General features: G+C 37.3%; 1 protein-coding gene across 1 annotated transcript in view; it reads right to left on the bottom strand.

The window, feature by feature from the left end:
* Positions 1-8281: 8281 nt before the first annotated feature.
* ITGA9 (integrin subunit alpha 9) overlaps positions 8282-18309 on the bottom strand; it is a 216740-nt gene continuing 206712 nt past the window's right edge. Inside the window, exon 28 of the mRNA XM_032180885.1 lies at positions 8282-9321. Coding sequence (XP_032036776.1) covers positions 9223-9321 — 99 coding nt within the window. The 3' untranslated portion in view covers positions 8282-9222. The remainder of the gene's footprint in view (positions 9322-18309) is intronic.

Raw genomic sequence — 18309 nt, 5'->3', positions numbered from 1 at the left:
TGTCAGCTTTTGTTAGCTGTCATCAAAATAAGCCATTCTTACTACACAAAAACAGAACCATCTTAAATGAATACCTACTGAAGGTGATTTTGGCTTATCAGATAACAAATAGCTGTGTGGTTATGAACTTACAGATACTCAACATCTGGGGAAATATTTATCTTGTTAAATAAAACATGTACCTGGCCCCCTAATTGTCAGCTATAATTGACAACAACAACACTTCAGAGCGCTCTTTTCTACCTGTACCACCTTGCTGTAATTAACTAGACAATAATTAATGATGCCTTGAATACATGACAACTTCATTAAAACTCCAAGCATAAGTAAGGTCCCTTGGTCACCTTAAAAATGGTCAGCACTAGTTGGCAGGCCTCTGATGAAAATACTAACTTGTTGAAATCAAAATGCTTTGTGCTTTTATCTATACCTATATCTACACACACACTGGTTTCAGTTAACTTCTGCCAAAATACAGCCAAAGCCTCATATGAAGAACCTCCCCGGTTCCTCTCCAGTTTACCTAGCAGGAAGCATTATGCTCCAAGGAACTGCAGTTCCAGGTACAGCCATGGAATGGATCACTTCTTTTCATAACAACCTCCTCCACAGGGCACATATGATGCTTAGGTTCCAGACTCTTCAGGCCTCTAGATGAAAAACCCTTGAGAAAGGTCCCTTGTGCTTGAGTTTTCAATGTCTCTCATTGTTCAAGACATCTCAGAGAGAGCTGGCAACTCCCAAGCCAGACTTATGTACCTGTGATGTACAAAACAATAGACAAGGCATTCAATAATCTGTGTACAAAACAGTGTCTTCTTATGGCCACCCATATTCAAAAAAGATCAACTCATAACAGGAAGGAAGGAAGGGAACTATTTAAGTTAAAAAGACTGTGTTGGCATGAGAACAAATAGGGATGAAAATTACCATTAACAGCAGCATCAAAATGAGGTGCTAGAATAGTCTTTTAGCAAGAATAATAAGGAAAAGAAATTTAAGTGGTTTGACTGGATCTTGTTCAGTTAGTTCAAGAAAGGAAATACATGGAGTAGTCGCCAAAGAAAATAGGAGACTGGACTTGAGGACCTTCCAATCCCATGCTCCTAAATTGCATTTCAGAATTTCCAAACAAAATGTTTACATTATTCTGACGGGCTGAGGCTTTGGCAGGCTTGGCCTTTTTGTATGATTTGTCTGCTTTCAAAAAAAAAGCTTCAGTCACATGCACAGGTCTCTGTGTATCTATCTACTTCAGATTTCATGTTCATTGGGGATTTGATAGTGTACATTTCAACTTAGATGAAAAGCAAGCCAAGGAAAGGACCACCATGCCCAAGAGAACTTCCTGCAGTCCTTAAAACTATGGATGTAGTTGGGGAAACTGCCAAGTTTTCAGAAGGACAAACCGTTCTTCAGACCTGAAACAAAAATGGCATATTTCAAACTAAGTGCAAGTTAGAGGGGAAAAAAAAAAAAAAAAAAAAAAAAAATCACTTAAATTTAAGGTAGCTCTCCTATTTAGACAAAAAGAGAGAAAGGGGTAATCAACACTTACAAAGCAGAGGAAGAAATTAAGAAGAGATCAGGTGAAAAAGTCAGTAGTTTCTGTATGACTAATGAGTGTGGGACAAGCACAGCTGTGCAGGCAGCGGAGTATGAGACAAGGTTATTGTACACATGCCAACTGGCCAGGGTAAAGCATGGGCCTCTCCGTTGATGAAGTCACATCATGGACACAGTCTTGAGCTAAGAAACTAAGAAACAGGGCAACAACACCCTATCTTCATGTTGGCATTTGGCAGTTTTACAAACAACTTTTATTTTCTTACACTGTTGGATGCAATCTCTCATCCTCCACCTTCCATCAAAGACTCAGCATCATGAATTTAACGTTGAAGAGGTATTCTGATCTCTTACTAGGTGAACAATTTATTGCCAGCTTCCTGTTCTGTGCCATTCTCTTAAAATCAACAGAGCAAAATCTGTCTTAATAAATAGTAGGAATTTTAGCCACCAGCCTGAGTTCTCAAGTTCAATAAAGGTAAGGGGGCAGATTGTATCCACTTCTCAACGGCCCCATCTCCATTGAGAATCTGGTGTAGGACAGATTATACCCTATCTATGAAGTGCTCTTTCTGCTGAAGTGATCACTTCCTTTACTGTTCCTTTTCTCTTTCTGAATATAGCATGGAGCAACATCATTAGGATTGAATTACACAGCTCTCAGATAGCAAACCCAGAGGAATACTATTTCAATGACAGAAATTACTGTACATTGCCACTTATGCAGATTAGTGCAAAGCTTGTCTCATGATGTGTGTCCTCCAGCTTCAAGGGAGTCTGTCTAAGTCCCTTTTCACTTGTGTTAGTATAAACCTAGAATAATTTCATGGAAGTCAATACACCATATCTCAATACATGGCTGCAGCAGAGAACTTTCTGCTCACATTTACTACTTCATTAATTTCTGATTCTTTACAGGTGTTGAACTGCTGGTTAACTTACCAAAACATTGCACATCTAGAAGTTCAGGCATTAAAATGACACTAACTACATCAAAAGCAAAGAAGAAATGTACTGGAAATTCAGAATTGATATTTCTAAACAGTCACAGGAAATTAAAACGTGGCTAAATTAAAAACTAATTTCCATTGGCCCTGTGTTAAGATAACTCATTTCCCCACTATTCCACTTTATCTCTGTCAAAAATGCTTTCAAATAAAAATCTCCATTTGCAGCCATTTACACAGAACCTTAGATGTGGTTTCTCTGGTCTCTCTTCAGATTGTATTGTGCATCTTAATCTCTTTTTTTTTTTTTAAAAAAAAAAAAAAAAAGTGCTTTTGTCATATCTTAATTCTGCTGGCAAGCCAACCAAGGCCAGAGGACCATAGGATCTACTTTGCACCTGTTGTGACTCCCACAACACTTTCTTTAGCCATTCTGGCAGCCAAAATTTTAATCAAAACCAAAACACATTACCTAGGACTACTCAATCTGCAAATAAATCTCCAAAAGGCTTCAGGCTTGAGACATCTCTGTTTTCTAAAGCAAAGCCGCGTTGTCATAGGGCTCCTAAGAAGTTCTTAAAAACCACTTAAGTCGACGGGAGAACACAAAATCTTCTGTTCTCTGCTCATAAAAAAGAAAAAAGGCAAGCAAGCCCCACAGGGGGCAGTATTAGCTCATCAATCCTCCTTCCCCAGGAGGGAAAGCCACAGCCTGCTTCCACAAATATACATGCTCGCACCGTAACAACGTATTAGTACCTCTCAAAGCTTCTGGTTTTTATTTTAGCTGCTGCTGCACTGAAGCTTCCACTAATCTTCAAAAGCAAACCGTGCCTTGCACTCCTTTCTGCAGCAGCATCCTCCTACTCCATTTACTCAGCGATGCTTGCTTTGCCCCAAAGAAAGCTTTCCGGACTGAGAACATTTGTTTTACTTTGAAGGCTGCTACCTACATGCCAGGACCCACATCTACTTGGAGCACTCCTAATGCCAGTGTGATACATGGAGCCATGGTCTTCCACCAGTAGAAACATACTCTGAGTCACAGGGTAGGTCCTAACCCTGCCCAGTCAGTTCTTAGATCTTTAGCTGACCACATGAAGCAGAGGAAACAGAAGGTTTCTGTATGTCTGGAGAACATGTAGGCACTTACACAGAGGGTCTCCAAAAAAAAAGCAGAGAACGGTCTAGAAAATAAGGAAAGGGATAGCCTGAAATTGCACGTTCAGTTTTCCAGTCTGATTTTCAAATGAAGGTTCAGGTCAGTTCATGTTTTACCACCGAAGTTCCATCCATCCTCAAAATGAGAAGAAAACACTGATGGAACCTCTTAATAGGTATTAGAAATACAAAAAGAGACATTATAGCTATAGAAATAAATCAGCTTTTTTTACGGCTTCTCATCAGCTTCTTACCCTTGATAGAGTAAGCATGGGGATGAATGGAGTTGAAGAAAACATATCAAATATATTATTTAACTACTTATGAAATACAAATCCTTGCAGGAAAAAAATAAAATAATATATATATATAATATCTATATATGTGAAAATGAGTAACTTCACCTTCATCCAGATTCATACAGTTTTGAACAGAATTCAAAGTTGCACAGGTTAACACTCTTAACATAGGGCAATGTCACCACCACGGGTTTTATTTCATGTTGAAGGACAATACTGTTGGAATATAAACAATTCTCACTGCTGTTATTTTATTTCCATGGGCTAACAATATTGTAGTCAAGCTAATTATATTCTTAGTCCCCAAACACCTAGGTTTTATACAAGGTTTTGAATGACAGTAAAAGACATCTACTATCCACAAGCAGATAAACACATGCACATACCATTTAATCCAAACATACATGTGAAAATGTCTCACCTAATTAATAGAAAAATACTTGAGCTGGACAAGACAAGAAGTGACAAAATGATATTATTAGCATAATTTTGCAGCCACTTTTTATTCAAAAAAAAAAAAGTTGTATTTTTGTAAACCTGACATTTCCAAAACAGTGCAAGTGAATTAGAATACAGGTGAACATGAGCTTCTAAATACAGGTGACATCAATAAGAGTGAACACATTCTTCCAACCACAAGTTCACAAAAAGACATACAATTTTACAATACATAAGGAGTGACATTCTAAGAAAAAGATGATGATGCCGGTACCCTACTGCATACGCAAACCATGCTCCAAAAGCCAGTATAGTCTTTACGCCAGTTTAATGAATGTACAGTAAAGGAACCAAGTCCTACTTTCATTTTTATCCAAGAACACTTAGCATCTGTTTGGACTTGGACAAACATAGAAATTAGTTCTATGACTCCCTTAATCCTTAAAGCAGTATTATATATTCCCACATCACATGGATACTATGCTTGAAACTTGTGCAAGACTCCAAAATGTGCCCATAAACAGAAGACATTCAAGAAAGTCAATACTAAATATTGCCAAACACAATCTTTGTGCAACTGTTGCTTTCAGCAAGCCAAATTACTCGCACATGACTGACTTGTAGGTAGGGCCCTTCCTTTTCATGTATCAAGGTAGAGAGGGCTGTCCTCACTTGGTATGCTAGGCATTGAGAAAAACCTTTCCCACTTTGAGACAAAAGTATTGTTCAAGTGGTTCAAGGGCTTGAGATTCACATCAAGCACAGTTTCTCTCTCAGATAATGCAAGTTTTATTCAGAAAAATACAAACAAACAAACAAACAAAGAAAAAAACCACCTTATTGTAGGTTTATTCAGTAGAACATACCTAGTATTTTTATTAACAGTAATGGCCAAATACCAGGGCATTCCCAAAACAGTCTCAGAACACAGTAGCCCTGCTGCTGCTTGCAGTGAACTGACAGAAATTCACTACCAAGAGCAGAACTTTGGTTTGCAAACGAAATGCACACAAAGCATGCTGTGAGAAGTGGCAAATGCTCTCAGCTCTTGGGAAGTAAAATTCGCCCCTGTGCTAAACTATGAAAGAACTGTGATCCCCTTCTTGAAATCCATCTTGAAGATAGAGAGTAAATGGGGTTGCAACAGTATGGGTTCTGCATTAAGTGAATTTTCCCTTGACATTTTTTTCCTTTCATATTTTCTGAGATTGTTTTCTTCCTGCCCTAAAAGCAACTGTAAGGGAAAGTTGTTTCCAACTGTATTGGAAAGAAGACATCTACACATTACAGAAATAACTTTAGGGTTAAAATAAAAGATCTCTCAGGTGCTAGATGACACATTTGAAAATGTTAATGCCCCACTTCTAAGCTTCCACCTGCATAGCTTACAGCCAGTGCAAAGTGAGCCTTTTACATGGAAAAGAAAAAATAATAAAGCAATGCCAATTCAACAAACTTTTTGATGAAGTTGTCCAAGACAAACAATGACTTAGTTCTGAAATGGATTAACTGGGAGAACCCATACAATGACTTCCACCAGCCCTACTGCGTGAGCGGTACAGCACAAAGGAACTAACAAGCAGATGACAGATGGTAACTTCCAGAGCCCTAGAAGCAATTTCCAAAGTAACCATGCCTCTGCATTTTGATACAATTACATTATATATTTTTTAATTGAAATAAAAAACAGCTGAACACAGCACAGTGATTTTCTATACATTCTTGAAGTACACTACATTTTCATAAGATTTTGAAACTGATTGCAAACAATTGATATTAGTGGGTACTTTGTTTGGCTTCCCTTTCTTTTCGTTCCTTTCCTTTTTTTTTTTTTTTTTTTTTTTTTTTTTTTTTTTCCTCTGCTTCTATAAAGAGTGGAAAGATGCACCTATAGGATTGTAATACTAAGTATTGGTACATTTCATTGTCAAATCTGACTCTCACTCATAACTGGAACTAAGCAAGAGCAATTCTGTAATTTGGAAAAAAAAAAAAAAAGGCACGTGTATACATAGAAAAACAAAAGCATGTGTGAGAACGGAACTACTTAGTACATAACAGTGATGATACTAAGAATATATGGATTATTTTCACTAATCTGTCCAGTGCCTTGATTTTCTTTAAGTGAGGACTTGTGCAGGATGAATAATAGATATTTCACCTTTTTTAACTCTCTTTTTCAAACACTTTTAAAAGATGTTTCAAAGAAAGAGCTATTCTTAAAATATTGAAATGAAACATTTCTGAAAGTCATTTTTGTTTAAAAAGTGGAAATGCCATGGAGGCATTTCAATTTTTCCAATTAAATTTCCTCATTTTTTTTGATGGAAACTTTTCAAAATCAGTTTAAATTCACAACTTGTTTCTCTTGTCCCCTGAATTATTTTTTTTTCAGGGTATTCACTTTCAAATCTTTTTTTCTTTCTTTTTTTTTTTTTTTTTTTTAACTCAATTTTAAAGAACTCAGATGTTGAAAAATATTGCAGCTAAATAAATGGACTCATTACTTGCTTTTCAGAAAATATTTTAAGCAATTTCTTACTCAATTCATACTTATGAATCAATTTCATGCCTAACTTTCATCTGACACTCTTAGGTATTTTACAACAACAGAAAAAATAGATACATGAGGTCTAAATACTCCTAGCAAAAACAAACAAACAAACAAAAAAACAAACCTAAGTGATATCAGAAGAATCATACTGTGAAAAATTCTATAGTCTCTAATATAATAGTGCAGTCAAAGGCTATGAGCCTTCTGGTTTTGCACTCTGATGCAAAATGTGCAGTCCACTACATGTGGTTATAGCAGGATTTGTTCTCAGCAGTTTTTTTTTTTTCAGATTCTAGCTTAAATGATCACTTACTATACCAGATCTGTCAAATCAACAATAATTTATTTTAAGAAAGATAATCAAATAGACTAATAGCTTTTTTTTTTTTTTTTTTTTGGTCATACAAATCGATATGCTTCATTCATTTAAGAACCATCTTCTGCCTAATGGGTGCAGATAGTTAAGTGAATAACTATTGATCAATACTGTAGTAATAGGAGGCAATTAATGTCGGGGGTTGGGGGGGACAAACAGGAAGCAGGTTATTTTTTCAAAATTTAAAGCTGTAAATGAATTTGCAAGGAAGAGCAAGAATTAGGCATGTTTTCAGACAGATTTCTTGCATGTGCCCTATATTCAGGTTTCCAAACATCCGGCAGTTCTTTTACTTTACCCTTATGTGAGGAAACATTTCCTGCCACCATTCATTCCCGTTAATCCTTCATTTTCTATCATAGAACTTGATCCTCCTTTCCCTTAGACGAATTTTATACTAACACAATTACTTCTTATTTACACAAGGTGCAAAGTACAAATAGAACCTAAACCCAAGTTTTCACAGAATTCGACTGTTTCTAGTCAAAAATCCAAGAGCTTTTTGAAGACATATGGCAAAAAAAGTGTCTTTCAATTAAAAAAAAAAAAAAAAAAAAAAGTTTTCTAAGGAATTACCAATGAACAAAGTGGCAATCTGAGATTCAATAACATCTACACCTTGACTAACTTCCTTCTTAACGTTTGATGAATGAATGACATTCTGTACTAGGAACACCCACATAGGGAATCTCAAGATCCAAAGAATGTTTTAATGCTTGCATCTACTTATCTCTCCCAAAATTATCATATAAACAAACTCATGACTTGTGTATAAAACTCACAAGGCAGGTATAATGGTCATAACTTGCATTAATTCATCACTTGCTTTCTTGCTTTGACAGCAACAGGTCGCAATCATTGACAGTAGCTTAAAAAACATCCTTCTTAACATTAATAAGTCTCCATCTTTTTTTTTTTTTTAATTTTTTTTCTTCTTTCCTTTTTTTTTTTATTTCTTTTTTTAATTCCAAGGACTTTATCAATGCTACAGTACTTGGCCCAATTACATCCTTTTGGTATCTCAACTGTCCAGTCCTAGACCACAATACTAGAGACTGCAAGAGAAAACTTCCAAAAGGAAAACATTATTTTATGCTTTCTTTAGTGATACAAGGTGAGCTAAAAGTCTTGCTACATGTCACCAAGGAAACATTTTCATCCTCTCCCATTTAGGTCAGTGAAGTATAGACTCAAATACAGAACACCACATATGTATAATGCTTAAGGTTGTTTAGTTTATAAATCAAACACCAAATTCAACTCAAAAAGAGACAGATAAAAGATTTTGGCTTATTGCCATTAAATGGTCTATATACAATATTACCAAGCCTTGTGAATTAAGCATATGACATTTCCATCTACTTTTATCTGAAAATCTTTCTTGTCTCTTGCATTGAAGTTTAAAAGTACAATAGGATTTATATAGACATATATGTAATTCCAAGGATTTAGCCAGATATCAGTGCTTGAGTGAACTATATAGCTATTCAATAGAAACTATAAAACATTGATACAAATATAAAGACATAATCAATATAAAAAGCTTATATTTATAAAAAATATTTTTAGGTAACAGTCTTCCCCTGAGGGTATACCACAGAGTTGGATTCATAAATATTGCTCTGCACTGCAGCTTGGTTACCAAAGTTCAAAGTTCAGCTCTTATATGAAGTGTAAATTGCTCCAGTCACCCGACATTGCCGCAGTGGTTGCCTCAGGATATGTTCCCTAGCTTGTTAGAGTGATAAGGACACAGCATCAATGGGGCCTCCGAAAAATCTGGAGAAGATTCCTTCTTCCACATATGGAAGATATGAGAGCAGGACCTATAGGCTAGCAAGGGCATGTCACATGACTGGGCTTTTCATTTTTGTGGGCAGTTCACTGATTTTTCTGGACCCAGTCCCAACTATCTTCATTTTCCTTTCTGTTCTTTTCAGCCTCAATAATTTCTTTGTACCTCCGGCGGAAGAAGCCCATCTGTAAATCAAAAAGAGATTACAGTGGTAAGTAACAGCATCATTAAATTGGAACTTACACTGTCAGAAAATTAAAAAAAAAAAAAAAAAAGAAAAAAAAAGAAAATAGCACAGGTATCAATATATAATTTTTAAGCATAGAATCATAGCTCCTTGTTTACATCAGTATGAGATCAGACTGAGTCCCAAATCTTCACAAGTACTCTGCTCCCTATAGCTGAACTACTCTGACTCCTCTTATATAAAGTGAAATTTAAAAAAAATAATTTAAAAAAGAAGCACATAACATATCTCTAACAAGCACAGACCAGAGAAAGCAGATACAGGTTTATTGGTTTCAAATGAAGACTAATGCAAATTTTAGATACGAACCTAAAAACCAGGCTAGCTCTTGGGTTCCACATAAAGGCTGCCAGAGTTTTATGAACTGTGCTCTCAGTGTCCACAAATGCATGAAACAGAAGACATCAGAAAAATTCAATATGGCCATCCCCAAACTCCAACTATCTGCTTTTTTCATAAACCCCTCTTCAAGAAAAGCCAGTATGCTCTATTGCTGATGCTCCAACACAGCTCTGGAGACATCCACTGGCATTTTGGCTCCCCTGTTTCTAGAAGTAAAAGCCCATTTCTGTGTAACTACAGGTATTCTCCTCTTCCTGACAGCAATGTCAACTCAGATCTCAAATTTTCTATTTAATGATCATTTACGTTAGAATCCTTTGGACGAAACAGTTTCAGATTTTTCTTTTTGCTAAATGAAATCTTTGTGCCATTGCTACCTGTTGTGTAAGGTCAGAAGGCAAAATACAAGCCTGATCCTACAAAATGCAGAGCATCAACAATAGCTCTTCCCCAAGCTTTCAGGCTGATAATCATTCTGCATATCTTCTTGTTTCTTAAAAACCTGTACTTAGTTAAGAGAAAAAAAAAAAAAAAAAGAAGCAGTTTTCATTTCAGTTTGGATAAAGACCTCTCATATCTCTGTGGTTGTGGATTTTTTGTTTGCCTTTTCTTTTTTCTTTTTTTTTTTATAAGTCTTTCAAATAAACAAAAGTTGTTTTAATAACAGACTTTGGTAGGCATTCAAAAACAACTCCTCAAGTTTAGTAGTGCACCATCGAGACCACTGAATCAATATTTTGTTCATCTTAATTAAACATTTATGTAACTCCTACCACTCCAAACCTGTTTTCTTACTCCTGCTGGGTAAAACACGATGCTTTAGACTTCCTCTATCATCTAGTTATTGCCATCTTTTATTCCCAAATTGGTTGTATGTAGGAATATTTTGTGCTGTTTTGTCACTACTAAGTTTCTGCTAAGTCGGACTTTTTAGCTTCAGTTCTTTAGCAATTTTAATTTTCTTTAAGTATATTTTAACTTGCAGGGGTTTGGAAGGCGGCTTGTTCAAGCTGATGAAAGCACTTTTCCAGCAGAGCTTCCTATAAAGCCCAGGTCCTTGCAAGTGAGCCCCAACTACATCCCGGATTCATGGCAACTTAAGACCAGACACACACCACCTTTTCAACGCCTGTTACCTCCACCATTTAGCTTCTGTGCAAATACACAGAATCACAGAACTGTAGGGGTTGGAAGGGAAGCTGAAACACAGTTTAACAAGTTCCTTTTCTTGTGTAATCATGGACCACAGCCCTGATGCACGCTACTAATCCAGCGATAGCTGTTACCCTCCTGAGTGCATGGATGTGCTTTACACACATAGCTACAATCACTTCACAAATACACAAGAGACAGACACATATATAAATGCCTAAAATCTCAATTTTACAGGGTTTGATCAAGTAACCTTCCAGAGGCTACCAGGGATAACTGAAATCAGACCTGAGAAGTGATTCGTTTATAGTCTTGTACACAGACTATGAACATAGTCTGCTCCCCAACCACTACAAGCAGAGCTTTATCAGCTGCTCAGTACATACAAACACGCTGATAATGTTTTTTCTCTTTCAAATAATGTCCTCACAAAAGGTTATTGTTGAATTTTGAACATCCATGTCTTCCTCACTTCCCATTCAGACCAGTGGATTCAGGAATATAGAAAAAAATAATAAAAAGAAGTCTCTAGTTCTCTGTTCTTCAGTCTTGCTTCAAAAAAGCCAAATCAAGTTCCTTCTTCTGTAGAAGAAAAATATCATTGCTAGTGATATTTTGACTTATACATACAGCTATATCAGTGCAAAGGATGCATTTTGGGAATAAATCCTCAAGATAAGAACGTCATAAAACCCCAGTAAAATCTCACTGTTGATGCCAGTGTAATTTGTATCAACAAAGACTTAAAGCCAAGAACAAAAGTTTCCTTAGATTTTCATGCTCCAACATGGAGACTCCAATGTATAGTTTTATTGGCAATGAACAAAAAAACAAGTTACAACTTACTCCACCTCTGCTGTCCCAATATTTGTCCCAGTAGGATTAATCATAGGTACTTATTTTAGTCAGTGGAACCTGCAGATACACCTTACATATGCTCAGGTAGCAGATGTGTTGAAGAAGTGTGTGACATTTTTGTATTAACAGTTTTTTATAGTAGACCTACAAGTTCTGCACATAGACAAGAAAATTGCCAGGGGACTTGAATTCCTAAGATTAACCAGAGAAGTTCAATTTGTAGCTTTTAAAAACAGGTTTTAAACCCTTAAGGTTTCCATCCTTCATGAAACCACATCCTTGGTACAATAAAATCCTCACTTGAAGTTATAATCAAAATTATAGAAGGGCTTTTTAATTTCCTCGAGGGCCAAACAAACAAAAGCAAACTCTATCCCACTGTTATTTTAATAAAAATGGTCTGTTTGTGAACATCTGCTTCAGGAATTATCTTTAAAAGTTGGTTATGATAGTTTTGGTATTCTACTATTTTGTTACTGGATACGGAATGCTTTTGTATAGCTATCCAGCAGAGCAAAAAGGTGAGCTGAAGACCTTAATAAATATTAATGAAGCATGAAATCCTGCACCCACAGGTGCCACTGTGAAGCTATGTATGGTCACTTGCTGTAAGTGCTGCAGGTAATCCAAAATTATGTAGAGGGCTTAATTTAAACATAATAGAAATGATAAGCCAAACCTTAAGGTTTTTGTTTGTTTGTTTGTTTTATTGGACACTTCGTAAAATAATGGTCAGGGATCAGATATATTTGCCATACCCAGATGGCAAGGGCATGCTTTGTTATGGGATACTGTTCCTTAGCAGTAACACAGCATATTTCCACTTAATGAGATAAAGGCCCTCTGATCACCAGAAAGACTTTTTGGGAATGGCAGTGAAGGAATCACAACATAATCATTGCCTCACAAGAGACCACACAGCCCACATATCTATCTCCTTACAATAAACTGATTTCATTAAAAATGACAGCAATATTAACCCATATGGTGATGGCGGAGAAGTGCCTGTGGCAAGGTGGAGAGAACAAGCTAGTTTAACATGTAGTGAGGAGACAAGGGGATAAAAAGGAGGAGGACACATGGACCCAAGCAACAGAAATGGTGCAACGGGATGATTATATACTGTCTCTTGTCACTGGAGCAGAAATGACACCAGAGACCTATAGTCTCTAATATTTTTTGTGCTAATGCAAAGCTCTTAAGAGAACTTAAAAAACTCAGTGAAGACAGCTAGGACTCAGTGCTGGACGTCAAGCAGGGCAAAGGGGAGAAATTGTCAGCTATTGCTGTAATCTCATTTGTGAAAATTGAGTTTTCAGTGGACCAGTGGTCTCCAGCCTGTTTCATGGGCCATGATTCTCTAATATTGTTTCTTTTCTATAAATATGTGTGTACATGTATATACATGGCAAAGGAACACCCAAGTCCAGATTCATGACCACATCATGCAGTGTGTGAATGCACACCACCACAGCCAAGAAAAGGACTGATGATGAACCTGTGCCTGGGGAAGGTACTCATCAGAGGAAGAGCAATAGATCCTATTTGTAGGAGGCAAGGAGAGAGTACCATGGGAAGATAAAGGGTTATAATGGAAGAGGAAAGACCAGCCAGCAAGGGTAACGTAGGAAAGAAGAAAAGCAAACCCTAGCCAACACTTCAACGTTGAGTGAAAATGATTTGGGAAGGCTGAAGAGGCCCTTAGTTCTGGGCATTTTGAGTCAGTGTGGATGAAAGAAAGGTCTCCGGAGGGGGACACTACTCAGCCTGCACCATGCTTTTACTCTTAAACCTGAAAGACCTCACCAGAGGGGAACTGCCATGCCAAGGGCACCATGTCCCAGATCCTTTCCTCTGTGTGGAGATGAGAGAGGAGAAAGAGGGACATTTAAACCATTGGAAACATAGGGCCAAAATCTTGAGGTTACAGTGGCACTCAAAATGGATTCACACCCTACACCTGGAAAAGGAGAGAGACACTGAAATATTTGCAAACCCACAAACTGTCATGCTTCACATCTGCCATGATAAACTGCAAAGGGATGTCTTCTTGCTTTTAAACAAATTCACACAAATTCAGGCAGAACCAAACAAAAAGGAAATAGCAAGGTGATTTACCAGAATAGACAAAAACTGACCAGTCCCTTCTGGAGGTGCTGCAAGTAAGGATTAGAGCTGCTGTAAATAGGGGGGGGGGGGGGGGGGCTTAGATTTAAAACCTAAACCCATCCATAGTTTTTTACACATAGACTTTAATTTAGTTATTTCAGTATGTGTACCTTTTTCTAGCGTAACCTTACTGCCATCTACAGTATATGCTGAGCAGAAAGCATGTTCCTGGCAAAACAGAACAACAAAGCAATAGAAAATCTGTGTTACTTGTAGTCTGCAGAATTACACCTGATAGTGTGAAGTTATTTCTTGCCATGAAACAGCACTGTCAAGTCATCTATTCAATCTCAAGTATTCAAAGTCTCTTTCACTAGCATACACAACTCCCTTCTGCTGCCATGGCAGATTTAAATCCCTTAAAAATCACCGATAAGTCCCATCTACCAACACGCGCATTAAGATGCATTCTTCAAGCACTGACACAAACTGAAAACCCCAGTCAAAGTCATTCCAAAGTGTTAACATCACAACAAATTATTGTCTTTTTTTTTTCCTGCTGCTGCTTTCTACATTCCCATCTGCATGTCCACAGGCTGGTCACTGAATTGTATTTTTCTAAATTCTAAAAGTATAAACACTTAGCTGACATTTCCTGCATTACTATCTTGTGGCACTCTCTCTAGGGTGCCAACAATAAATACGTTTGAAGAATGAGGATATTACAAAATAAAATTGAATCCACAGTTTGGAAAAAACAAAGCTGATGAGAGTGCAAGTAATACCACTGTCTTTGTTATATTTACTGTTGGGTAAATGCCTAAAGCATTTTTATCTTACCCATTGAGACTCATTCTGCCAAACAAATAAAAAGAGAAATATTTTGAAACGTGGATTGTAGAAGAACGGTTATGCTATATATTTCTTTTAAAAAGTATTTTTCCCACTAACATCTTCCATTAAGAAACAAGTAAAAAAAAAAAAAAAAAAAAAAAAAAGATAGGAACAGCTACATACTGCTGTAAAATATCATTATGACTTGACTTACAGTAGTGTTTGCAGACTATAACTGAGCTAGGAACATAGGTTTGTGAACAATGTTCATACAGAATCCATAATTGTATGAGAGATTTTGCCACTAATGTCAATCAGCAAGATGCAATATTTCATTAAATTTCTACTGCATAATGATGTACTTAGCTGCACACACACACAAAAAAAGTATTGACTTTTATCAGTATGCCTCCGCTGACAAACATCTTCTAATGGAGATTACTGACCACAGTGCAAACCAGCAAGTAAAGAAAGCAAACGAAGTCCTGACACATGTAGCTAAGAAACAAAAATTTAAGAATCACCCCCATTGAACTAGGCTTTGACAAGGTACTTTGGGTTTGGTGCCTTAATTGCAAACCACCTTTTCTCTATTATATAGTTACTTCATCTACTATTAGAACTATCCAGACATACCTGCTTAAGATCTACAGTCTGGATTTATACAGAATCATAAGGGTTGGAAAAGACCTCCAAGATCATCTGGTCCAACCATACCCCTACTACTAGTGTCACCCGCTAAACCATGTCCCTAAGCACCATGTCCAACCTTTCCTTGAACACCCCCAGGGATGGTAACGCCACCACCTCTCTGGGCAACCTGTTCCAACGCCTGACTGCTCTTTCTGAGAAGAAATGTCTTCTCATTTCCAACCTGAACTTCCCCTGGCACAACTGGAGGCTATTCCCTCTTGTCCTATCACTAGTTACCTGTGAGAAGAGGCTGACCCCCAGCTCCCCGCATGGTCCTTTCAGGCAGTTGCAGAGAGCAATAAGGTCTCCCCTGAACCTCCTTTTCTCCAGACTGAACAAACCCAGTTCACTCAGCTGCTCCTCATAGGACTTGTGTTCCAGGCCCTTCACCAGCTTTGTGGCATCTCTCTGGACATGCTCCAGAATCATGAGTTTTTACTACCCAATCTCTTTAATTTAGGCTGAGGTCCCTAGCCACCTACCTTGCAACCCTTTAGAAAGAATTAACCTAGCCTTTTATCACCTTTTCGAGGTGCATGCCTCACGAACTCTTCTCCCTTCTCTCAAACGATACCACAGTTAAAAAAGAGTATGCAGCTAATCACAGTTAAAGGGAGATCAAGAACACCATCCCCACCAAGATGTCACCAGCCAGCAGAGTGGTGATACCCTGAATCTCTGAAAAGCAGGCTGGTGCTGCTAGGACTGGAAGTTTCCCTTTGCAGACATAGATCACTGCTTCTTAAGTGCATTTCATTTTATTGCTGCCAAGATGGTAGGAGAAAAAAACGCTTTGCACTTGGGTTCGCGTGGCCCTGGATAATTCTGGCAGGTCGCCAGCTCCAAGAGGATGCACCACTTCCTTTCTCCCAATTAAAGCACCCCTGCCACAGTACAGAGGGGTCATGAACAGATATTGTGTATCAGCTTTTCCATAGAGGACTGGCAAACTGCCAGTGCCCAGGCACCCCTGTGAGGAAAAAGCATGTTTGGAAAGCAGCCATAGGCTTTGGCTGTAGTTAAAGGAGAAGCCATGTATTTGGGAGGAAGGATGACATCGTGGTTAAGGTAAGCTTGTGAGTACTCCAGTGGTCTGGCTTTGATTATTCAGTCTTTCATTGACTTTTTTGGGAGGCAAATCCCTTAGCTTTTCTGTAATGCAGATCATCATTTGCTCAATGAGACATGTGCAAGCAAATAAACACATGCTTCGAACATCGCTTTTCCCTAAGTGGCTGGTATGTGTGCATTTATACACACAATGTATATAAGTCCTTCTGCAGCCAGGGAACTGAGGCAAAGAGAAGTTGAGCAACTTTCTTAAAGGTAAGTTCACCTCTACAAACACTTTACTTACCTACTTGGGAAGAATTTGACACCTAGCAACTGTACTTAATTCTGATTTACTGGGAGAGGTTCGTTGCTATTCAGAAAAGAAGTAGTAGTGTAGACAATATTGCAACATACCACCTAACTTTTAAGTTACTTTCATCCAGCCTAGCAAACTGACTCAAGATATTAGTATTAGTACCTAGAGTGAAGACTTGTAATCCTCTGTAGATTTTAAAGGAAATCCATTTTACGTGATTTTGTAATAAAATAAGCACAGTTTTAAAACACACTTTTTAGTAAGCATTTACTTTGAGAGGCTAAAATAATAACAAAAAAAATAATTAAGTGCTCTTTTCTTGCTAAGAACAGCCAGTCAATTAATAAACAGAGCTCATGCAGTCATTAAATAAACTACTAATTTTACCAAATGCTTTATGTCTGTCTCAAAGGCCAAGTTTTCAAAAAACATCAGTAAGGCTAAGTACTCAAAATGGATACACAAATTCAGACTAGCCTCATGCATGCAAAAGGCATCTTTAGGAGACGCAAAAAAGAAAAAACTGCACATGGAGATGGACACCAGTAGACAATCTAATTTAGTATTTTGGTATTTTTTGAATATGTGTTTGGCTGTTGTCACTGATGTACTTGACATGGAATTCACTGTGTGACAAGTCATATCAAGATCTGTATGGTACATCCACACTGCAAGGCTACATCGCACCCCACTCTAAATGCAAAGCCCAGTCATCAGTCATGTTCCTCCCATGCAACTTTTCTCCCAGGAGTTGTTCATTGGATTCAATGGATCTGATTGCTAATGAGGTGAAGAATAATGCTGGTGGTTCTGGTGTCTGCCCTTGGAATATCTTCACCACATAGGTAAGATCTAGTTTGCCTCCGACATGACTGATACTCACCTGGCAATTGCTTAATTTGTGCATATATTTTACTAAGGAAGTTCTATACTACAGAAACAAAGAGAACTCCTGTGACTGAACTCTCAAAGATCTTTCAGTGATGAGTTCTGGCAACTTGAGTTTAATGAAAGCAGGAACTTCTTGCAGGATAGTAACTTAGTGCAGTAACTTGCATGACAGATGTTGCAAGCATACTTTTAAGTGTAATCGAAGAGCAAATTAGCCAACATTAAAACCCATAAACACTTCCAAATAGTTTAAAAATCTTTTCCTATTGCAAAATTTTACTAAGTAGTTTATTTAAAAAAAAAAAGTCGTAGAATGAACACAGCCATCATCCAAAGTTCATCTCTGATTATCAGTCTCAAAAACTGGAGAGAACACAATGTCTGTTGCAGATATGTCTGGACAAATTACTATAGATTGATTTCTTAAATTTCAGCAGGGAACGGGACAGCAATTAGATATATCATTCCTGAAAGTGCAATTAATTTAAGATATATCTCAATCCGTATTTTCCATTTCCTCTCCAAAGAAAAAAAAAAAAAGAAAAACTGATGAAGTATTTCTGGCTTTGTTTGAAAACCAGAGACTAACTGTTAAAGACTATTTCTGGAATCAATAAAAAATAGCTTTACAGTTGTATTTTGATATATTTGACCTGCCAAAAATATTTGAATGAAAGT

This window comes from Aythya fuligula, chromosome 2 (assembly GCF_009819795.1).
Source record: "Aythya fuligula isolate bAytFul2 chromosome 2, bAytFul2.pri, whole genome shotgun sequence".
In the NCBI taxonomy this organism is placed as follows: domain Eukaryota; kingdom Metazoa; phylum Chordata; class Aves; order Anseriformes; family Anatidae; genus Aythya; species Aythya fuligula.
Note: the sequence above shows the minus strand (reverse complement) of the source record. Positions and strands in the feature narration are given on the sequence as shown.